The sequence below is a fragment of the Belonocnema kinseyi genome, chromosome 4 (assembly GCF_010883055.1).
Source record: "Belonocnema kinseyi isolate 2016_QV_RU_SX_M_011 chromosome 4, B_treatae_v1, whole genome shotgun sequence".
In the NCBI taxonomy this organism is placed as follows: Eukaryota; Metazoa; Arthropoda; class Insecta; order Hymenoptera; family Cynipidae; genus Belonocnema; species Belonocnema kinseyi.
Genome location: NC_046660.1, coordinates 19,973,443 through 19,998,839, shown reverse-complemented (window position 1 = coordinate 19,998,839; position 25,397 = coordinate 19,973,443). Strand labels below are relative to the sequence as shown.

General features: G+C 25.2%; 1 protein-coding gene across 1 annotated transcript in view; it reads left to right on the top strand.

Annotated features, from left to right (window-relative positions):
* LOC117170779 overlaps window positions 1-25,397 on the top strand; it is a 73,112-nt gene that overhangs the window by 11,545 nt on the left and 36,170 nt on the right. The window contains exon 2 of the mRNA XM_033357817.1: window positions 22,301-22,444. Coding sequence (XP_033213708.1) covers window positions 22,301-22,444 — 144 coding nt within the window. The remainder of the gene's footprint in view (window positions 1-22,300; window positions 22,445-25,397) is intronic.

The window sequence follows — 25,397 nt, the reverse complement described above, 5'->3', positions numbered from 1 at the left end:
ATAGTTGGACTTTTAAAAAATTTTTTAAAATGACATTCTTGTGTGAAATTTTGGAATCTTTAAGTCCGAAAGACAAATTTTCTACATAACAGTTGAATTTTGGACCCAAAAATAAAAACTTTTAGGAGAAAAAGCTATTTTTTAAACAAAAAAGATGAATTTTTAACAAAATATTTAAATATTCAACTAAAAAACATGTATTTTTAACTAAATATTGGCCTTTTTAATAAAAAAGGGAAAGTTTCTACGAGTACATTAATTTTTTAACAATTAGTTGAATTTTCTAAAAACTGTTAATAAATTATATTAATTTTGTGTAAAATTGTGAGATTTTCAAGCCACAAAAACAAATTTTCTACGAAACAGTTGAATTTTTCCTCAAAAAATAAAAATTGTCAACAAAAAAATTTATTTTTGAAGAAAAAGTGGGATTTCCAGGCAAATGGTTCAATTTTCAACTAATCCCAAACAAACAAATAAATTTGTAAGAAAGTAGTGCACCTTTCAACCAAAAAAATTAAATTCTTAACGAAAAACGTAATTCTTCATATTTCAAAAAAAGTTGTATAGCTAATATTAAAAAAAAAATAAAAAGTTGATATTTCAAAAAATGACTTTATTTTTAATTTGCAACAAAATGTTTGAATATTCAATTAAAATAGATTCATTCTTAACCAAATATTTGCATTCATATGAAAAAAAGATTAAATTTTTATGTATATATACATTTTTAACCAACTAAATGAATTTTCTATTTTGTTGAAAATTAAGTTTGTTACAAATTAAAGTACTTTGTTAACAATTTATGTATTTTTTTAATCGCCTTCTTTGGTAGCAAATCATTTTTTTTTTTTTTTGTTAAAAATGCAACTTTTTGGTTATTAATATATTTTTGTACGAGGTGTAATTATTATATTTTTTATTAAAAATTCATATTTTTATGTTTGAAATTAAACACTTTTGCGGAAAGTTCAACTGCTTTCTTGAAACTTTTTTTTTTTAATGTGAGATTAATATTTTAGGTCAAAATTCACCTCTTTGGGTGCAAATTTGATGCAAATTATTATTTTTTTGTCTGTTAAATCTTTAGTTTTTAACTGAAATTTCAAATATTTGGTTAAAAATTCACTTGTTTATTTTATTGAATGTTCCATGGAAAATTCATTTTTTTGCGAAAAAATTCAATATTTTAGATCAATTTTGTGCTTTATTAAATAAAAAACAATTCAACTGTTTTGTAAAGAACTTGTATCGTTGACTGGAAAATTAAAACGTTTAGTAAAAACTCAACTAATTCATTGAAAATTCACCAATTCAATAGAAAATTAGTTTTTTGTATGAAAATGAATTTTTGTTTATACATTAAAAATCCTTTATTTTGAGTAGAAAATTAATTTTTTTGAAGATTTAATCATTCTTTTAAAAATTTATTTATTTTGTTGAAAATTCGTCTTTTTTATTTGAAAAATTAATCTCGTTTGGTAAAAATGTCACCCTTTTCGTGTTGAAAATTCAAAATTATTTTTGAAAATTTTAATGTTTTTGCTTTGAAATATTAAATATATGTTTTGGTTTAAAAATTATTTATTACATTAACTTTTTTCCCAAAAAGTCGCCTGCTTGATTTACAATTTAACGTGTTTTGTTTTTAAGTATAAATATATTTATACGAAATTTAATTATTTATTTGAAAATTCAACATTTTAGTATTAAATCAGGTTTTTATAAAAATTAATTTTTTTATTTATCGAAATCACTGTCTTTTTAGTAAAAAATTAATCTTTTAATTTTAATATTGAACGATTCTGTTAAAAAATTATTTATTTTGTTGAAAATTTGTCTTTTTGATTTGGAAAATTCATCTCTTTAGGTAAAAATGTCATCTTTCTTGGTTACAAACTGAAAGTTTGGTTAAAAATTTAACTGTTTTTATTTTGAAATAATAATATACATTTTTTAGTGTAAATATTCAAACTTACATTAACATTTTTGTTGAAAATTTCATGTTTCGGGGTGAAAATTAAACTGTTAATGTTTTGAAATATAAATATATTTTTTAGTTCGAATATGAAATATTACATTAAATTTTTTTCCTAAAAATTAAACGGTTTTCATTTTTATATAAAAATATATTATCTAGTTTAAACATTAAATGTTGCATTACATTTTTTCTCAATTTATATTTTCAGTTAGAAAATTTAACTGTTTTGTAAAGAGCTCATATTGTTGACTACAAAATTAAAGAATTTAGTAGAAATTCAAATTATTTGGTTGAAAATTCAAGAATTTAGTATGACAATTTGTGTTTTTTAGGAAAATTGATTCTGGTTATTTATTAAGAACCCTATCTTCTTTTTTCCGAAATTTAATTATTCTATTAAAGATTTGCTCATTTCTTTAAAAATTCGTGTTTTTGATTTCAATCATGCATCTCTTTTAGTAAAAATTTCATGTTTCTTGGTGGAAAATTCAACTAATTAGTTGAAAATGAAACTTTTTTTAAGCATAAATATATTTTTTAGGATAAATATTAAATATTACATAACTTTTTTTCTAATTCATACTTTCTGGTTAAAAATTCAACTCTTTTGTAAAGAACTTGTATTTTTGATTGGAAAATTCAAGAATTTAGTAAAAATTCAATTAATTGGTTGAAAATTCAATAATTAGGTAGAAAATTAAGTTTTTCGATAAAAATGAATCTTTGTTTATTTATTAGGAAACCTAAATTTTTAGTAGAAAATTAATCTTCTTTCTTGAAGCTTCAACAATTCTGTTAAAAATTTATTTATTTCGATGAAAATTCGTCTTTTTTATTTGAAAAATTTGTCTCATTTGGTAAAAATATCATCTCTCTTGGTTATAAATTCAACTGTTTGGTTGAAAATTACATTTTTTTTTGTTTTTCAATATAAATTTTTTTTCTAATATTAAGTATTAAATTTACTTTTTACTTGAAAATTCATGTTTTCGGGTTAAAAATGGATCATGTTTGTAACAATCTCGTATTATTGACTAGAAAATTCAACATTTTAGTAAAAAATTAAATTATTTGGTAGAAAATTTAACAATTTGGAAGAAATTTTTTGTATGAAAATTTATTTCTGTTTATTCATTAAAAACGCTGCTTTTTTATTAGAAAACTAATCATCTTTTTTGGAGATTCAACGATTCTGTTGACAATTTATTTATTTCGTTGAAAATTCGTGTTTTTGATTTAAAAAATTAATGTCTTTTAGTAAGAATATCATTCTTCTCAATGAGAAACGCAACTGTTTGGTTGCAAATTAGAAAATTTTGGTTTTTAAACATAAATATATTTTTTAGATTTAATATTAAATATTACATTAACATTTTTCTTGAAAATTCATATTTTTGGGCTAGAAGTTAAACATTTTTATTAATAACTCGCACTGTTGACTGGAAAATTCAACAATTTAGTATAAAACTTAAGAATTTGGTTGAAAATTTAACGAGTTTGTAGAAAATTCGTCCTTTTATTGAAAATTAATTTTTTGTTATTCATTTAAAAACTTTGTATTTTTAGTGGAAAATTGATCTTCTTGGTTGTGTTAAAAATTTATTTATTTGTTTAAAAAGTCGTCTTTTTTATTTAAAAAATTAATCTCTTTTGTCTTTTTTTAAGTATAAAAATATTTTTTAGTTAAAATAAGAAATAGTACAATAACTTTTTTCGAAAATTCAACCAGTTTGTAGAAAATTCGTCCTTTTATTGAAAATTAATTTTTTGTTATTCATTTAAAAACTTTGTATTTTTAGTAAAAAATTGAATTTCTTTGTTAAAGATTCAACGATTGCGTTAAAAATGCATTTATTTGGTTGAAAATTCGTCTTTTTTATTTGAAAACTTCATCCCTTTGGTCTTTTTTTTTAAATATGAAAATATTTCTTAGTTTAAATAGCAAATATTGCAATAACTTTTTTTGAACATTCAACTATTTGGTTGAAAATTCTACGAATCTATAAATTATTTATTCATTTCGTTGAAAATTCGTCTTTTTGATTTGAAAAATTAATCTTTTTTGGTAAAAAATCTCATCCTTCTTGATTGAAAATTCAATTGTTTGGTTGAAAATTTAACTCTTCTGTGAGTAACTCATATTGTTGAATGTGAAATCCATCAATTTAGTAGAAAATGCAATTATTTGATTAATAATTCTACTGTTTTAAAGAAAATTCGATTTTTTAAAAAAAAAATTTTTATATTTATTAAAAACTCGTCTTTTTCGTAGAAAATTAATGTTCTTGGTTGTGAATTCAAATATTTTGTTACAAATTAATAGTTTTTGTTTAATTTACCTATTTTTAATTTAAAAATAAAATCTTTCCTTTGTTGCAATATTAACTATTAAATTTATTGTTAAGAATTTCTTTGTTGGTTGAAAGTTCTACTTATTGTTTAAAATTTAAACAAATTTATTATTTGATAAGAAAAAATAATAACTAAATTTACATAAAATAAATTTATTTAGAAAAAATGACGTAAGTTAGTGCGTGGGGGAGGGGGCAAATTATAAACACTACAATTTGGGGGTGGGGGGTATGTTGTTCCAAATTTCAGTTTTCCCCAGAGTTACACTTTTAAATAATTTATTATGCTACTTGAAAATGGATAGTAATGTACCGGAAAATGTTACAAGTCCTGATCTGGCAAAACAGGCGAGAAATATCGATAATTGGATTCTTGCCAAGAACAGAGTGGTTTACCAGTGCCTAATATACTGTAGCAATGTCCCAATTTGATATCATATTATTCCAACATCCTGAATGGAACCAAAACCTATTCATCGTGTAGAATTTCATGAAAGACAATTCTTATATTTTAAATTTAAAATAATACAAACAAAAAATTCGAATTTGTTCATGTTTTAAGAATATTTTATATAGGACCATCGATTTATCGATACTATTATAAATAATTGGTGACGTCAAAAATTATTAAATAGGGGCAATTTACTACCGCATTTATGGAATGTAACAGAAATCATTAATTTTTCAACAAAAAAAAAGAAAATTTTTAAGAAAATAGTTACATTTTTAACCAATCTGCTGATTTTTTTTATTAAAAATGAATTATCAACAGAAGCGTAACAGCTGATATTTTCACTATAAAATATTTTAATATAAAATAAAACAACTGTTGAATTCAAGCAAAAAATACGAATAAAAAAAAATTTAATTTTTACCAAGAAATATTTGTCAATCAATAAAAAAAAATCTCACTCAAAATCTTGAGTTATCAACCCATATAAGATAAATTTTTGAAAAAGAAATCTGAATTTACAACACAAAAAAATGCATTTTATCCTAAAAGAATTGAGTTTTCGAATAAAAAAGACAAGCTTTCAAAGAAATAAGTGAATTTAAAACTGAAATATTTCAAGTTTCTAGCAAAAATGAAAAAGCTACATTTTTAGTAAAGAATTCATTTTCAAAATGATGCATGTTAAATTTTTAAAAAATGTGAAGACAATATTTGGATTTTCAGCTAAAAAAGATTAATTTTAAAGAAACATTTGGTTAGTTTAATTTTGAATTATACAAATAAGTTTGTAGCCAAATTACAAAATGTTTTAATAGCAAATTAAGTTTGCAAAGCAAACAGATGAATTCTCTACCAAAAAGATTGTATGCCTTATAAAAAAATTCAACAAAAGATTTGGTTGAATTTTTAGTAAAAAAAATAAATTTTCAATTTAAAGATTTTTAAAAGAAATGAATTTTTAATCAAAAAGATTAATTTTCTTCCAAAAAGAATACTTTTTAACAAAATACATGTATTTTCCGAAAAATCTTTTCATTTTTAACGAAATTTTCAGCCTGCTTGTTAAAAACGTAAATTTGATACATTTTCGACCAAAAAGGACAAATTTCTAACAAAATGGAGGAATTTGTGAGTAAAAAAAGATAATTTTTAATGAAAAAAGAAGCTTCTTTTTTATTTAGAGAAATATGTTTTTGATAAAATAAAATAAATTTTACACGATATAGTTCAATTTTCACCCAAGCAAATGAATTTTCAATCAAAAAGAATGAATTTCATAAAAAAAATTTCTGACACAAATGGAGTAATTACATTTTTAGTTGAAAAAAAAAATTTTTTATAAAAAAACTAATTTTCAACCAAAAAAATCTACCAAAGAAATAAATGTTCAATGAAGTAGTTGCAGTTTTCAGTAACTATTTGAATTTAGAACCAAACAGGTTTTTCAAACGATATTTATGAATAGCGAAAATCTTGAATTTTTTCTGTAAAAAATATTCCGTAAAATCCATAACAAAAAGTTCGAAAATAAACTAAGTTTTTTTTCTAAAGAAAGTTATTCAAGGGAAATCTTTGGCTAAGTGTGGACAGAGATGAGGTGGCGTCGAGCATTCCGCTATACGATCCTATGCGTGAAACGAACAGCCGACTGAATCCGAAAACCGCCGAGACTGATCGAGCGCTGGGTCGGAAATCTTGGAACTCCCGACAATTTGAAATCTTGGAAATCTCTATAAGAATTCAATACAGATTGACTTATTCGCAGGTTAAAATTTTTTAGATTTCATAGTGAGTAGCCCCGTGGGTTGTAGCAAAATAATTGAATTCTTAACCAAAAATATGAATTGTCAACAAAAAATTACATTTTTAACCAAAAGAATGTTTTTTAACAGAGAAGAAAAATGTTCTACGAAAGAGAATAATTTTCAAAAAGAAACATCAATTTTTAAAAAACTTGTTGAATTTTAAATAGAAGGAGGTAAATGATTTACAAAACAGGTGAATTTTGAACTCCAAAAGTTAAATTTTTAACAAAAAATGTTCGTTTTGAAACAAGATAGATGATTTTCTACAGTCCGACAAATTTTTTAAAAATTTTAATTAGGAATTCTCCTATGCGAAGAATGAAGTTCACGAGCAGGGCCGGAAAGTTCGAAACTCCCGGAAATCTGAAATCTTGGAAATCTCTATAACAATTCAATACAGATTGACTTATTCGCAGGTTAAAAATGTTTAGATTTCATAGTGAGTAGCCCCGTGGGTTGTAGCAAAATAATTGAATTCTTAACCAAAAATATGAATTGTCAACAAAAAGTTACATTTTTAACCAAAAGAATGTTTTTTTTACAGAGAAGAAAAATGTTCTACGAAAGAGAATAATTTTCAAAAAGAAACATCAATTTTTAAAAAACTTGTTGAATTTTAAAGAGAAGGAGGTAAATGATTTACAAAACAGGTGAATTTTGAACTCCAAAAGGTAAATTTTTAACAAAAAATGTTCGTTTTGAAACAAGATAGATGATTTTCTACAGTCCGAAAAATTTTTTTAAAATTTTAATTAGAAATTCTCCTATGCGAAGAATGAAGTTCACAAGCAGGGTTGGAAAGTTCGGAACTCCCGGAACTCTGAAATCTTGGAAATCTTTATAATAATTGAATACATATTGAATTATTCACTGATTTAAAATTTTTTAATTTCGCAAAGAGTAGCTTCTCGGCTTTTAGCAAAATAGTTGAGTTGTTAAACAAAAATATGAATTGTCAACAAAAAACTTTAATTTTTAATCAAAATGATGGGGTTTTCCACAGAGAAAATTAATGTTTGACCAAAAAGATGAATTTTCAACAAAAAATTAGTGTTTAAACAAACTTGTGGAATTTTAATGAGAAAAAACGACTCATTTATAAAACAGTTGAATTTCTAACCTTAAAAGTTAAATTTGGACCCTAAAAGTTGAATTTTTAGCAAAAAAAATGTTTATTTAAACCAAGAAATATCATTTTTACTAGCCGAGCCTATATAATCCCACTTTAGTTTTTATCTCGAGCTGGGTCGGAAATCTCGGACTCCCGGTAATCTGAAATCTTGGAAATCTCTATAAGAAATCAATACAGATTAGCCCATCAAGTGTACTAAAACGGATAGTTTCTGAACTATTAATGAAATTAAATTAATTAACTTAAATTAATTAATTTACATACATTAATATTGTTAATTAATGATTATCCAGTGTAAGTTGAACTATTCATTGCAAGAAGAGTTTTCCTATTTAAATGCAGTTTGTGTGAAATTATCGACCCTAGTGTTGAGGCTATCGCCTAACGAAAAGAGCTCCTGATAGGCTCGCCAGAACCTCGGACAGGTAGATAATTTGATATGGTTCCACCACAAGTACTCTCTTCATCGACTTTCTATAACATCTCGAATCGAAACTCATTTCGCTGAAACCTACAATTCGAAGCTTTTACCAAATCTTGAAACCTTATTCTAAAATTAGAATTAAAGAGAAAAACATTTTATTGATTTAAAAATTTTTTAAATTAGAATTAAAATACTGATGCGCATATTTCCATGAAAAATTGTAACTGACGTAATTTAATTGTTGTTTGAAATTCACTTCAGTGAAAAATGGGGCAAATATTTTCCTCTGAGGATTACTTGATCAAAAGCTCAACTGATGCAATCATTCAGCTTCTCAAAATCCATCTAATATAAACATTCACTTGCAAGGTGAAATATTCTATTAATAGATTTTCTGAGTCAAATAATTTTAATTTAATGGTCTTAAAAACTAGACAGTATTTCCAAGTAAGATATTAAATATTGTATAATTTACAACTGAAATATTTAAATTCCTAATCCTAAAAACTGAACAATTTCTAGCTCAGTACGCGTCTTCTTCTGGTTTATACCATTTTTTTCAAATTAAATGCCTTAATTTTTAAGGGACTGTGAATAAATGACGTGAAGTCGTTTGAGTAAAGGGAGGGAGGATAACGATTTTTCTATTCCAAATTATATGGGAGAGGGTAGAGGGTTAAAATTATTTCTTACGTAAGATATTTTCATGTCTGCAAATCACTATGAAAACAAAACTAACAATTTAGTAGAAAATTTAAATAATTAGTCGAAAGATAACCTGTTTTTTTTAGAAATTAATTCTATTATTTAGAGCCTTTTAATTTTATTTAAAATTTAATTTCTTTTATTGGAAATTGAACTTATTTGTTTGTTTTGTCTCTTTCCTTTTTGTTTGTTGAAAATTTTAATGTTTTGCTTAGTTTTAATTTTTTCTTAATCAAATTACTTTGTACAGAATTCGTCATTTTGTTTCAAAAAATCAACAATTTTGTCAAAAATGAATGCGTCTTGATAATTTTGTTTACAAGGTATAAATCATCCTGCTGGTAACTTCATCTTTTTGGTTTAAATTCAACTCTTTTTTTCAAAAATATTTTTTTTTAGTTGAAAATTCAACCACGTGATTGAAAGTTTAACTAGCTTGTTAAAAATTAATATTTTTTAATATTCACCTCTTTGCTTGAAAATTAAACTATTTGGTTAGAAAAAAGTGATCTGGATTAAAAAATCATCTCAGGGTTAAACTATTTTTTTAAATTAATTTATTTTTTTAAGATTTATCTTTTTAGTTAGAAGTTTAACTCTTTGGTTGAAAATGTAACTATTTCTTAAAAATTAGTTTTTTTAATGTTTAGAACTTATTCTTTTAAATAACAATGTAACTCTTTCACTTTCGGTGAAAGATTGATATTTTTATTGAAAATTTGTCTTTTATTTTTTAAAATCTGTTTATTTTTGCTAAAATTTCTTCTTTGGTCGATAATTAATCTTCTCAGTTGAAAGTTTATCTGTTTTATTAAAAATTTGGATGAAAAAATAAATTTTGTCTAAAAAATCATATTTTTGGGTAGAAAATGTAATCTATTTGTAGATAATTTTTTCCATTGGCTTTAGAATTGAAAAATGTTGTTGGAAATTAAGTTATTTTATTAAATTGTTTTGTAATTAATCTTTTTGCTGGGAAATTCATCTTTTTAGTTAAAACTTCAACTATTTGGTTAAAAATGTACTTTTTTAAGTTGAAAATCCAATCAATTAATTGAAAGTTAAATTTGATTAATACGAATTCACATCTTTTAAATTTACCTGTTCGGTTTAAATTTCAACTATTCCATTTTTAGAAGATTAATATTCCGAGTTAAAAAATAATCTTTTGGGTTGAACTATTTTTTTGAACATTTATTTTTTTAAGATTTATCATTTAAAATAAACTATTCGATTGACAATTTACTTTTCTGTTGAAAGTTTATATTTTGTGTTGTAAATTTAAATATTTTGTTTTCGTGTAGACTATTTTATATTCTGGTTGAAAATTAAAATTTTTTTGGATAATGATTGGCAGAAAATCAATTTTCTTTCTGAAAAAATTTAACTTTTGGGTTTAAAATTCCATTTTTCATTTCAAAATTATTCTTTTCAAGTTGAAAATTCATTTTTTTAATATGATAATTGATTCCTTTTATCTAAAGATTTCACTATCCTATTCTTAATTATAAATTTATCATTTATAACTTAAAACTACGTTTGGTGGATTAGAAAAGTAATCTCGCTTGTTGAAAATTCAATTATATTTTGACTTCAAATCTTGGAAATATAAAGTGCTTGATAATAAATTCAATATGGCATTTAAATTAATTTTATTTGAAAGAATTTATTCCTCCATTATTATCCTATTTTTGTAAAAATTCACATTTTTCATATGCTTTGATTGAATTATCATCCTACGAGTGATGTACGATATTCAATTCCAAATTAGCCTGTTATGAAATTTTAGAGCCATCTGAAAAGTGACATATTAATGCTAGTATAACAATAGATTACGACGAAAAGACTGATAATAAATTCTATCTTTGAACCTTGGTGGTTATGTAACTGAAATTTAAAATGAAATGTTTCAAATCCACCTTTTGTAATGAAGTGGTGCGCACATTGTTAACCGTAACCTACTTTGCAAGCTTTTGTCTGTGGAAAGATCCATAGATCAATAAGCTCTTGAATGAGTTGTACCAGCACTTAAACATGTAAACGCACGTGTCACGATTCACCCGGAAAATAGGAGTTTCATTCCAGAGCAAAACATGTGCAGAAGAGACACAGAAAGCGGGTGTATTGATTTCAATGAATGCAGCTTGGACCACCTGCTCTCTTATATTATTATAGATAGAGGCATTGTAAGATAAGGCATTGTACTCAAATGACGTAACCGCTCAACGTCGGGGGGGGGGGGGGGGGGGGGGGGGGGGGGCGGTCGAGAATTTTTTTAATGATTTGTTACGAAAGTGTTGGGGGACTTCATGTACGTAGTTATTGGAAATTTAAGAATTAAGGAAATAACTCGCAGTAATTGTACAGCAAGTTAATATGAATTTAAATTGACGCGCCAAAGAAACCTGATGAATGGAAAGTGAACCTAACCAACAACATTTTTGTTTAACTTAGGGGATTTTATTGATCAAGGAATATTCAGGAATTTAATAGCAACACTCTGAGCCTCACATGTGTTACCTTATGAGTGATGTACGATATTTCATTCAAAATAGTCATCTGTAAAGGTGGCGTGTATAGTGGTTCCAAATAAAAAAAACCTTGCAAAGTGAGCGAATTTATATAACATTAAATAACTGTCACGAAGAAAAAATTGCTGAATTTTAATTTAAAATCGTATTTGAGTAATAATGGTCAGGGAAAATGAAAAGTTGGTCAGGGTTAAATTAGGGAATTAGGAAATTCAAACTGAAATCTTTCTTGGATAAAAATTTCACGATTTATTTAAAAAATTGTCTTTTTAATTGAAAATTTATTTATTTTAGTAGAATTTGCATCTTTCTGAATTACTTACTACATCTTTTTGAACTATTTTTATAAAAATTTATTTTTTGCCTGAAATTTATATCTTAGTGTGGGCAAGTCAACTGAACATTTTTTTGTGTGAAAACTCAACTATTTTTTTGTTGAAACCAAATGTTCAACCAAATAGATGGTCCAATCCTCAACTAAGCAATTTTTTTATTTTAAACCAAACATTTGGAATTTTAATAAAACAGATCAAATTTCTACCAAAAGAGATACATTTTAACACCAAGACGATGAAGTTACGAAAAATGGATGAAAAATTAATGAATTTAATGAAAATTTATTTTTTATTTGAAATTTATATTTTAGTGTGGGCAAGTCAACTGAACACTTTTTTGTGTGAAAACTCAACTATTTTTTTGTTGTTGAAAATTTGTCTTTTTAATTTAAAAAATTCTTCTGTTTTAGTAAAAACTTCTTTCTTATATGCAAATTCCTTTTCTTTGAAAATTTATTTTTTGTTTAATATGGATATTTTTGTATTGAAAAGTCAATTGATATATTTTTAGGTGAAAATTTAACTCTTTTTGAATTTATCCTTTTTTAATTCATTTCTTCTAGTATAAATTTTTTCTTTCTTAGATAAAAATGCAACAATTTGGATCAAAAGTCATCCTTTTTCTTCAAAATTCAACTCTTCGTTGAATACACCTTTCTGGGATAAAAATGCAACTGCCTGATTCAAAATTTAACAGTTTTGTTAAAATTAATCCTTTCAGGTTAAAAACTAATCTGTTTTGTTAAAAATTCAATTATTCACATAGAAAATTTATTTTTCGTTTAAAATTTATATTTTGGTCTTGTAAAGTTTACAAATATATTTTTTGAAAGAAAACTACTATTTTTTGTTGTTGTTGAAAATCTGACTTTTTAATTAAAAAATTTATCTATTTCGTAGAAATAACGTCTTTTTTGAATTAAAAAGCAACTATTCGGTAAAAAATCTAACAATTTTGTTAATAAATCATCCTTTTTAACTGAAAATTCAACTAGTTTTGTTGCAACTGCTTGTTTGGAAATAAATCTTTTTTGCTTGAGGATTGAACTAAATTTTTGGAAAATTTTGATTGAACCACTATGTTAAGAAATAATTCTTTTTTTAAATATTTATATTTTTAATTAAAAATTCATCCCTTTGTTTGAAAGCTTAACTATTTTGTTGAAAATTAATCTGTTTCAATTTAAAATTCAACTAAGCAAGTAAAAGTTGAACTACTTTGTTAACAATTTATTTTTCTGATTAAAAATTAATATTTTCTGAACTTGAGGATTCAACTTTATTTATTTTTAAACTTTGAACCACTTTATTAAGAAATCAGTTTTTTTTTTTGAAAATTCAGAATAATAGTTAAACTTTTATCTCTTTCGTTGAGAGTTAAACTATTTTGTTAAAAATGGATCTTTTTTTATTGAAAATCTAACTTCGTGGGTAAAAGGTGAACCACTTTCTTGAAAATGTATTCTGTACTTACAAAAGTGAAAAATAAATTCAAATTTAATTAACCATGTAGAGTTTTATACGCATGAGAATCAGCCCTTAATCATTTGTTCTACCAAATCCCATACTAACTTTCCTAAAATTTCAGAATTTAAAAAAATTAATAAAATTATTCCTAAATTAACAAAAACTTATCCGAATCCTTAGCGGGCCTAATTTATTATCTTTGAAAGCTTCATAAATAAAAGCCATAAATTACGTATAATAAGGAGGGGGGGGGGGGAGTAAAAATATTGTTTTTTTTTTACATTTCGTTACAGGGGGCAGAGTATTGAAGAGGGCCTAAAACCCGTTACGTAATTTAAGTACAGCTTCTGATATCTGTAAGAGGAGAACGGCTCTTATTTTCCGCGGCAAGACTGTATGCTTCTTTACCTCTTGATGGTACTATCAACCCCACAAGCCTCTCGACCTATTGGCACGTTATTCCAACCCCAATCGACCTTTATACTCAACACCTTTTCTCAAGATTCTAAAATTGCAAACTTTAGCCTTTGCGGCAATAACGCGATTGTCTGGCTAAAAATACTGTTTCCACTTAGGGAGCGTTTATTACTTTAGGGTGTCTAGCGTTCTGGAAATCCTTGAAACCCTTGGAAAGTCCTTGAATTTTTTTCAACTGGAAAAACATAAAAACAAGTTAAAATGTGACTCGTGGTCCAAGAATTTTTATTTCTTGAAAGAAAAATAATAGGTTTTTTAACTTGTGATATGCTGAACTGTTTTGTTTGTAAATAGTAAAAAACCTAAATCTTTTAATTAAATGTTAATATTGTTTAAACTATAATATTTTTCTAGCAAAAATACATTCATTTCTAACATTTTCGGAAATTCTTTGAAATATTTTCTTAAAATTAATTTTTTAAGATGAAAATCAATTTCAATTTTTCTTGGATTCTTATGACAAAAACTTTGTTATCTTCAAACTTATCAGGAGTAAAAATGTATTATCTTTAAACCTTTCAAAATCTTTAAAAAGCCTTAAATATTTATTTTAAAATCTTAAAAAATGTACATTTTGTTTCGAAATTTATTAAATCTTTTCAAAATTTGTATAACTCTGAAAAAGCTTTTGAGATTATATCAATAATTTTAAGTACGTTTCGAAATGAAATAGATGAATTTTTAAACAAATAATATGAATCCTTAAAGAAACATGTAATAGTTAGCATTTCAATAAAAAAATGTTTAGTTTCAATAAAAAATGGTTAAAATTATCCATAAAATACCAATTTTAAACGAAATAGTACAATCCTCAACTAAAAAAAATTTTATTTCAAACCAAACATTTGGAATTTTAATAAAACAGATAGAATTTCTGCCAAAAGAGATACATTTTTACACCAAGAAGACGAAGTTATGAAAAATTGATGAATTTTCAATAAAAAAATGCAATCATCAAAGAACAGAAATTTCAGGCAAATTAAAATTTCAACTGGAAATAATTTTTAATACAAATTACAAATTTTGACGAAATATTTATTTTTTAGGTTTCTATTTTATTTGCCTTAAATTGATGTAAATAATGTTTTCGTATGTTTCTCAGAAAAAAAGTCCAAACAGTATATGTAAAATTTCTAAGAATTTATTTTTATTTTGCAGGATGTTATAATATTAAAGAAAAAATTAGGGTCAGTTTAAAAGTTATTTGGGACTATTCGACGCTTAGAAATAATTTTTAAATATTTAATAAATTTTCGGAAATATCTCGAAGTATTAAATTCTTAATCTCCTTAAACCATTTAAAATTCCTAAATATCTTTCCAAACATTTGTTTTAAATTCTGCATTTAAAAAAAAATTACCTTAAAATCTTTCAGATTGTTTTTTTCAGCTTTAAAAATCTTTTAGAATGTTTTAAAATCTTTTCAAATATTCTCTCTATATAAATTTTGTGAATTAAGAAATAATTTTAAATTTTTACTGGATCTGAAGAAAATTTTTTTTATTCTCCTAGAACCTGTAAAATTGCCTAAAAAGTTTCTAATTTTGTGTTTCGAAATTTCCAAAGGTCTACACTTCGGATTAAATTTATTATCTTTTGAGTTAAAAATTATTTTTGTTGAAAAATCTTTTTAAATATTTTCCTAAAATAGTTCTTCAAAATAAATAATTTAATTTAATTTAAAAATTAAATTTTCTCTTCTAAAAATACATATTCAGAATAAAAATTTCTCTGTGGATTTATAAAGGGCGTCTAGTATCTTGGAAATCCTTGAAAACCTGGAAAAGTGCTTGAATTCTTTTAATGACCCTTGTATTTTTATTTCCATGAGGAAAAAAATAAGTTTTCAAACTTTTTCTCTGCTCAACAATTTTTTCATAGGTTCATATATAAATAATTGATATTTATGTAATTTTTTATTTGACTTCAATTTTTCGTTTTGTTGAAAAGTAGAAAAAGAGACATTTTTGAATTTTGACAATAGATTGTTCATTTTATGACGGCGTAAGATCACTAAGGAATCGAAAGTATTTCACATTTTCTTTCTTTTTCTCGATTTTTTAAACTCTAAGAACTTTTTTGAATCACTAAAAATCTCTTAACGCTATAAATATTATACTAAAAAATTCAAAATACCTCATTTTTAATTTAGAAGAATCAATTTTCTACAACAAAGTTAATTCTCAACCCAATGTTTGAATTTTGAATGAAAAGAGTTGAATTTTGAAAACAAAAAGATAAATTTGTAACGAAAAAAGAAAAATTGCAACAACAAAAATTAATTTTCAATAGAATATTTGAACATAAGAAAAAATGGTTGAACTTCAACACAACAGGAAACGAATATTCGTAAAACATTTTTAATAACCTGAAATAAAATTGTCTGGTGTAATCTTTAGCAAATCAATATTTTCTCTACTAAACAAATAAGTAGCCAATTGCGAGTGGAAATGGAAGGGCACAGTCAAACAAGGGTAAAAAGTAGTCTCTATATCTTTAACAAATTTAACCTGTCTGGATAAAAGTACCTTTTTCACTTAATTTTCGCCTTAAGATTTCATCAGGCAATTCCGAAAGAAAATGGACGGTTACAGTCAGACAGCCGTAAACGTTCCAGTAGTAAATGTTATCTTAGTAAATATAGTATGAAGCCCTTAGGAAAATTGACCATGTCTGGCTAGGAATGTATTTTCTACTGAATGTTAGGATTGTCACCTCTTCGTAGAACGCCAAGTAAAAATGTGTCATGTCTGGGTGGAATTAACTTCTCTACTGAATTCGAGTACTCTCAACTCATCCTAAAACTTCAAGTGGAAATGTAATAGCATTGTTAGACCAGTGCTCTTTCATTGTTTTAATTTCGATATCTGATTAATATTTTTTTTAATTAGTGCATAGGTGGCTAAGCACGATTTGATATAAAAAATGGAAAAATAAATCATGTCTGGGGGAAAGTAACTTATCTACTAAATTCGAGCACTGTCACCTCCTCCTAGAACTTTAAGTGGAAATGGAACATCATTGTTAGTCTAGTGTTTTTTCATTCTTTCACTTCAAATTTCTGACAAATATTTTTAAAAATTTGCGTGCAGGTAATAAACCACGAGCTTAAATAAAAAATGTGAAAATGTATCATGTCTGGCTGAAATTAACTTCTCTACTAAATTTGAGCACTGTCAATCATCCTAGAACTTTCAGTGGATATGGAATATCATTGTTAGTCTAGTGATTTTGTATTATTCGCTTTCAATTTCTGACAAATGTTTTCAAAAATTGGTATACCGGCGGTTCACCACAAGTTTGAAAAAATAATGTAAAACTCAGTGTTTTTTATTATTTGACTTTGAATTTCGGACAAATATTATCCAAAATTAGTATACACGTGGTTAACCAAGAATTAAAAAAAAAAGAAAATGTATCATGTCTGACTGAATTTAAATTTTCTACTGAATTAGAGAACTTTCACCTTAAACTAGAACATTTACTTTAATTTTTAAGCGGAAACCGATTACTATTGTGAGGCTAGTGTTTTCATTGTTTTTTCTTTCAGTTTTAGCAAATATTTTGAGAAATTAGTGCACTAGTAGTTAACCTCGAGTTCAAATAAAAAATTTAAAAATGTATCATGTCGAGTTGATATGAAAAATGGAAAAAATGAATCATGTCTTGATGAAATTAACTTCTCTACTGAATACAAGCACTGTCAACTCATTCTACAACTTTAAGTAGAAATGGAATAGCAATGTTAGACCAGCGATTTTCCATTGTTTCACTTTCAATTTCTTACAAATATTATCGAACTAGTTTACAGGTGTTAATCACGAATTTAAATAAAAAATTTATCATGCCGGGCTGAAATTAACTTGTCTACTGAATTCGAGCACTGTCACCTCATTCTAGAAATTCAGGTGCAAATGAAATATTGCTGTTAGCTCAGTGCTTAACCCCGAGTTAAATAAATGAGAAAATTTATTATGTCCGGCTCGAATTAATTTTTCTACTGAAATCGAGCACAGTCACCTCATTTTAGAACGTTAAGTGGAAATGTAGTATTAATATCAGACCAGGCCTTTTTATTGTCTCACTTTCAATTTCTAAAAAAAAATTCAAACATTTGAATAAGGTGGTTCACCAGAGTTTGAAAAAATTGTATGAAAGCCAGTGTTTTTTTTATTGTTTCACTTTAAATTTCTGACAAATATTTTCTTTCAATAAGAGTACAGATGTTTAACCTCGAGTTAAAGAAAAATGAGAAAATATATTATGTCCGGATCGAATGAATTTTTCTACTGAAATCGAGCACAGTCAACTCATTTCAAAACTTTAGGTGGAAATAGAATATTAAGACCAGACCAGGCCTTTGTCAGTGTTTTAATTTCAATTTCTGATAACTAATTTCAAAAATTTGACTAATGTGGTTCCCCAGATTTTGATAAAATTAATGGAAGCCAGTGTTTTTCTATTGTTTCGCTTTAAATTTCTGACACATATTTTCAGAAATTAGTTTACAGGTGTTTAAGCAGGAGTTTAAATATTTAAAAAGTGAAAATGTATAATGTCTGAATGAAATGAACTTTTCTACTGAATTAGTCCACTGTCTACTCATACTAGAACTTTAAGTGAAAATGGATTATTAGACAAGTTCTTTTCCATTGATTTACGTTCAAATTCTGACAACTATTTTTAAAAACTAGTTTACAGGTGTTAATCACGATTTTAATCAAATATTTGGGAACACGTATCATGTCTAACTGAATTTAACTTTTCTATTGTAATCTATTCCAATTTCTGAAATTTTTGTTAAAAAATTAGGGTACAGGTGTTCATTTACGAGCTTAAAAAAAGTGAAAATGCATTATGTCTCGCTGAGGTTCACTTTTCTACTTGATTCGAACACTTTCAATTCATCCTAGAACTTTAAGTGGAAATGGAATAAAATTCTTAGACCAGTGTTTTTTTCATTGTTTCACATTCAATTATTGACAGATATTTTTTTAAATTGCATCTGGTGCATCTGGTAAACCCCTAGTTAAAGAACAATGAAAACATGTATTATGTCCGGCCGGAATTAATTTTTCTACTGAATTCAAGCACAGTCACCTCATCTTAGAACTTTAAGTGGAAATGGAATATTATTAACAGACCAGGGTCTTTCATTTTTTACTTTCAGTTTTCCAAAAAGATTTTGAAAAATTGAAGTAAAGCTGGTTTACCAAGAGTTTGGTCATAATATGTTAAAATGTATAATGTCTGCATGAATTGGACTTTTCTACTGAATTTACAGCGTACATTTTCATTCAAGGTTTCTAAATGGGACAGGAATTTCATAATCAGAGCGGCATTCACTTTTTAGTGGAATGAGTTATGTTCCATTTACTTAGGAAAAAGGTCATAAAGCAATTTCTCTCGTTTATTCTATGGAAAACATATACACAAATGGAATTTATTAATTGGTCTTTGAAAAAGAGAATAATATAATTTCTCTTGATTTTTACCTCCTTCAAAGTAAATAATATGCATCGATAATTAAACCTCTTTTTTATACTTCACTACTGAAGGACATAACCTATAAAAAATTGAATTTTTACAATTAAGCTCGTAACTGCACTAATTACCGCTGCCACGTTCAGTTTTTATTAATTAACTCTGCTTGACATATTTGAAAACACTGCTTTTCAAAGGATGTGCAGAAGCATATATGGAAGACGAAAATATTTAATTTGCAGAATTTACATATAGTTCAGTAAATACGCAATTAGAAATTTGTTTATCTTGATAAATATATACCATTTGTGATTTTTAATTTGAAATCATAAAAGAATTCCTCTTTATTCGCACGATTTCTCGAAACTTGCATTTTTCTGCTTATTCTCGATTTTTCTTTTGAATGCAAAATGAATTAATATAACAAAATAGGAACATTATTTGGTAGAAAATTTAATAATTTTAATTGAAAATTCAACCATTTTTATCAAAAATCATCCTTTCTATTTGAAAAATTTAACTATTTTTGTGGAAAATTCTTCCTACTGGCTTTCAAATTTAACTATTTGTTTGGAAATTAACTTTTTTGTTAAATATTCGTTTTCGGTGGAAATTTTGTGCATTTGGTAATTGTGAAATCTTCCTCTGTTAAAAGTTAATCTTTTGTAGTAGAAATTCCTCTTTTGGTTTTAAAATTCATCTCTTGTTATAAGCTTCATCCTGAAGATTATGCTTTCAGTCGTAACTTATATTATTGGTTTAAAAGTTCTGCAACTTTGTTAAGAAGTCATCCTTTTTGCTGGAAAATTTAACGGGTTCGATGAAACTGCGTACTTTTAGGTTGTCTCTTTTTTACTCTCTCACATCTTTTTGAAATTAAATTAATTTCTATTTTTAAAAATGTTATAATCCGATGAATTAATATTTCTCGTTTAAAATTCGTCTCTTTTTGTGAAAAAATTGATTATATTATTGAAAATTCAACAATTTTCTGTAAGTTCATCCTTTTTGCTTGACAATTTAAACTGTTTCGCTAAAAATTCATCTTATTGGCTTGCAAATTACACTATGTTGTGGAAAATGTACTTTTTTGTTGAAAATTAATATTTTTCCTTTAAAAATCTAGTGTTTTGTAGAAAATGTTGTTTTTCCTCAATGGAAAATTCAACAATTTGGTTAAAATTTCGAGTATTTCAAGACTGAGAAATCTTCCTTGATTTTGGTTTGAAAATTCAAACGAAACACCATGAATACCTACAAATATTTCGAGCAGTTCTTACTTCCGTTTCGTAAGTGGGAAACAGGCTTTTCTCAAATGAAAATTTTTATTGAATAAAAAATTTATATTTTTGAAAATTTCTTGTTCAAAGTTCATACATTTCAGGTTAAAAATGCAACTGTTCAATAGAAAATACGCTTATTTGACTGAATTACTCCGCATTTCAATTTTTTCTAGAAACTAATCCGTTTGGGTTGATGATTTGACAATTTTGTTAAAAATCATTTTTTTTGGCTTGAAAATTCATCAATTTTTGCAGAAGTTTGAAAAATTTTACTGAAAATTAAGCGGTTTTGCATAAAATTTGTTTTTTGGGTTGAAAATTCATCCCTTCCTGGTAGCAAATTAATCATCTTGAAGAAAATTTTTCTTTTTGAGTTGAAATTTCATATCTTTAGTAAAAAATGAAACCTTTCGGTTAAAAATATATTTACTTTTTTTTTAATTCGTTGTTTAGGTAGATAATTCATCTTTCTGCTTGAAAATTCATCTCTTTGGGTGGAAAATTAACTTTTTGATTTAAAGCTTAAAACTTAATCTATTTTGTAGAAAGTCATATTTCTTGTTGGAAAATTCAGCAATTTAATGGAAGCTTCAACTATTTTGTAGAAAATTCTTTTTTGTATAAAAATATATTTCTTTTGGTAGAAATTTTATCCATTTTAGTAAAAAATCAATCTTGATAATTTATCTCTTTTTAGTAGAAAATTAATCTTCTTGGTTGGATATTTATCTTTTTGTCTTGCAATTTCAAAACAAGAAGATAATTTGACTATTTGATTGATCATTTAACTGTTAGGTTAAAAATTCATATTCAGTTTTTCTTATTCGTCTTTTTGCTATAAAATTAATTTTCTGGATAAAAATTTATATTTTTGGTTTAAAAACAGAATTGTTTTGTAATAAAAGGTCCAATTTTTTATTTTTAAGTCCATTAATTTTATAGAAGCTTCAAGAATTTTCCTAAAAATGTAACTGTTTTATAAAAAAATAGAGTTTGGGATTAACGATTTATAATCGGTAGAAAATTAAACTGTTAGGTTAAAAAATTCATGTAATGTTTTTTTAAATTCTTTTTTTTTTTTTGCAGGAAATTAAGTCTTCTCGTTGAAAAACAGGTTTTTTAAATTGGAAATTATAGTATTTTATTGAAAATTGAACGATTTGCTTCAAAACAAAATTTGTTGTTGAAATTTTATATATCAATTTTCATACTTGAACATTCATCAATGTTTTCTAAAAATTAATCTTTTTGGTTATAAGTTGATTTTCTTGGTTTGAAATTTCAACGCTTTGGTAAAAAATTCAACTATTTGATTGAAAATTTAACTTTTCGGTTAAAATTTTTTATTTTTATCTCGAAAATTTAACTATTTTTTACTAAATGAACTTTTTTGTTAAAAATTTAACTTTTTAGTAACTAATTTGCGCATATGTCTTGCGATTTCAACGGTTTCTTATAAGATTTAATTTTTGTGTGAAAAATGATCAATTTTGTTGAAAATTAATATTCTCAGGTTAAAATTTAGCTGTTATATAGTAATATCGTCTTTTTGTCTTCAAAATTTAACATTTCAATAGAAATTTCAACTAGTCTGTTGCAAATTAACTTTTTTCTTAGAAATTCACTAGTTTGCTTGGGAATTAATTTTTTTCGGTTAAAAATGTATCTTTAATGGTTTAAAACCAATATTTTCATTGAATATTTTGTTGAAAAAATGTATAAATATAGTCCCTAAAATAATTTATTTAAAAATAAGGTATTCCTCAATTATTCCCCTATCTTTTAAAAAAAATTCACCGTAATTACCCTGTTTTGAAAGCGCATTCAGCTAAGAAATCTGAATTAAACAAAAAAATTCTTATTTTTTTCAGCAAACGGCCAATATTTGGGTTCAAAATGTAACCTCTCCTGCAATCCACTATTGCAACACGTTTTCTGCGACTCCGTCACTGGAAAGTGTGAGTGCGAGAAACTTTACCCTGTGCGCCTGGGGCCTACCAAGGGATGTGCTAAACGTAAGTTCCTTTTGAATTCAAACATCCTCCGCTTTATCTCAAATATAAATCAAATCCTGAATTTGAAAATAAATCTCATTTCAAGATTTCGTTCAAAGAGAATTTCCGGGTATCTTTAACTATTACAGAATAATAACACTTTTTAATATAACAGTTTTTGCAATATTCTTCTAATTGAAACTTTATATTATAATTTAACAAATCTAATTATTTGATTATAGAGACCAAACTTAAATTACGAAACATTTTAAGGAAGAGGACCAATTTTTTTTTAAATCAGGGAATTAGCAACAAAATCTGGTAAATGTCAGTGAATTTTTGTAACTATAAATAAATGTTAAGAAGAATAAATATGAAATTGTTTTATTCTGTTAACAAGAGATTCTAGGTTAGAAATGTTATGAATTTAACATTCTTGTAGTTGAATATCAACTAATCTATTTTTTTTAATTAACTTATTTGCTTTGTATTTATATTTTTAGTTATAAATCGTATTATTTTTTTAAACCTTCAAAAACTGGTTGAAAAGTCATCCTTTTTAATTGAAAATTCAACTGTTTTGTTGAAAATTCGTCTTTGAGAGTTATAAGTTCAAATATTTTCGTAAAATAATTATTTTTTGATTGAAATTCATATCTTAGTGTTGAAATTCCTACTAAAATCTTTTTTGGATAAAAATTCAACTATTTTTTGTTGCTGAAAATTTGTCATTTTAATTTAAAAATTCATGTGTTTTAGTAAAAATTGGATCTCTTCAGGAGAAAAATGAAACTGTTTGATTGAAAATTTAACAATTTTGTTAAAACGTCATTCCTTTTTGTTCAGAATTCACTCTTTTGTTAAAACTTCGTATTGTGGGTTAAAAATGCAAATATTTGTATAGAAAATTTACTTGTTGTTTCAAACTAAAATCTTTTCCGGATGAAAAATAAACGATTTTTGAAATTTCGTCTTTCTAATTTAAGAATTTAAGACTTAACTGCAATCTTTTTTGGCGAAAAATTCAACAATTCTTATGAAAATTTGTCTTTTTTATTAAAAAATTGATTTATTTTCATAAAAATTGCACGGTTTTTCGAGAGAAATCGAACTGTTTCATTAAAAATTTAATAATTTTGTTTTAAAAAATTATACTTTTTGTTAAAAAATTCAACTCTTTTTTCGAAAATTTTTCTTTTAAATTTGAAAATTCCATTTTTTAAAGAAAGGGTCTTTCTAATTTAATAATTCATATACATTACTAGAAGTTCCATCTTTCCTGGATAAAAATGCAACTGTTTTTCTTAATTCGTCTTCTTGGGTCGAAAGTTCCAATATTATCGTAAAAAAATAACTTTATATTTAAAATTCAAATCCTAGTTTTGGAAATTTAACTGAAATCTCTTTTGAATGAAAATTTAACAATTTTCTTAAAACGTCATTCCTTTTTGTTCAGAATTCACTCTTTTGTTAAAACTTCGTATTGTGGGTTAAAAATGCAAATATTTGTATAGAAAATTTACTTGTTGTTTCAAACTAAAATCTTTTCCGGATGAAAAATAAACGATTTTTGAAATTTTGTCTTTCTAATTTAAGAATTTAAGACTTAACTACAATCTTTTTTGGCGAAAAATTCAACAATTCTTTTAAAAATTTGTCTTTTTTATTACAAAATTTATCTATTTTCATAAAAATTGCACCGTTTTTCGAGAGAAATCGAACTGTTTTATTAAAAATTTAATAATTTTGTTTAAAAAAATCATACTTTTTGTTAAAAAATTCAACTCTTTTTTCAAAAATTTGTCTTTTAAATTTGAAAATTCCATTTTTTAAAGAAAGGATCTTTCTAATTTAATAATTCATATACATTACTAGAAATTCCATCTTTCCTGGATAAAAATGCAACTGTTTTTCTTAATTCGTCTTCTTGGGTCGTAAGTTCCAATATTATCGTAAAAAAATAACTTTTGATTTAAAATTCTAATCCTGGTTTTGAAAATTCAACTGAAATCGCTTTTGAATGAAAATTTAACTTTATTTTTAATTCGTCTTTCTTATTTAAAAATTCATCCATTTTAATAAAAAATTTCACCTTTCTTCAAGAGATATGCAATTGTTTTGCTGAAAATGTAATAATTTTGTTAAAAAAAACATGATTTCGGTTTAAAAAATTCAAGTATTTTGTTAAAAACTAGACTTGTTGGCTTGAAAATTGTCCTATTTTCGTGTAAAATTTACTTATTGTTTAACATTTATATTCTGATATGTAAAAGTCCAGAATATTTCTTTGAATAAAAATGCAACTGTTTGGTTGAAAATAATTTATCTTTGCTTGAAGATTCAACTATTTTATTTAGAATTTTTTGTTAAGCCTATTGTTAGGAAATTACTTTTTTGTTGATGATTCAAATTTTTGGTTGGCAATTTTTATCTTTGGTAAACAGTTGAACTATTTTATTAAAAATTGATCTTTTTAAATTGAAAATTCAACTTGTGAGTAAAAGTTGAACCACTTTTTTAAAATTTATTTTTCTACAAATGTTTATATAACTATTTGGAAATTCAATTTTTGTACAGAAAATTCGTCTTTTGAGTTTAACGTTCAGACTTTTTTCTTGAGAAGTCACTCACTTTTTTGGATATTTAAGTTTTTTTTAAACTAATATTTTTTTATTCCGTTCAACAAAAATCCTATTTTTTAAAATATTACAATAAGGAATCATCAGGGAATTTTGCAAAGCATGTATTATCTTAAATATAAAAAGTTTCTATTAGTTTTCAGTCCTCTATCTTATTATTTTTCTGTAAACCATAAATTACGTACAGTAATATGAGGGGGGGGGGGGGGGGGGGGGGGGGGGGGTTGAAATATTTTGTTATGGCCGTTTCGGAATTTTAGGACAAACCCTGAAATTGAATTAATTTTCAATTTAAAAATACTTAAATTCGATCAAAATTGTGAACTCTAGACTAA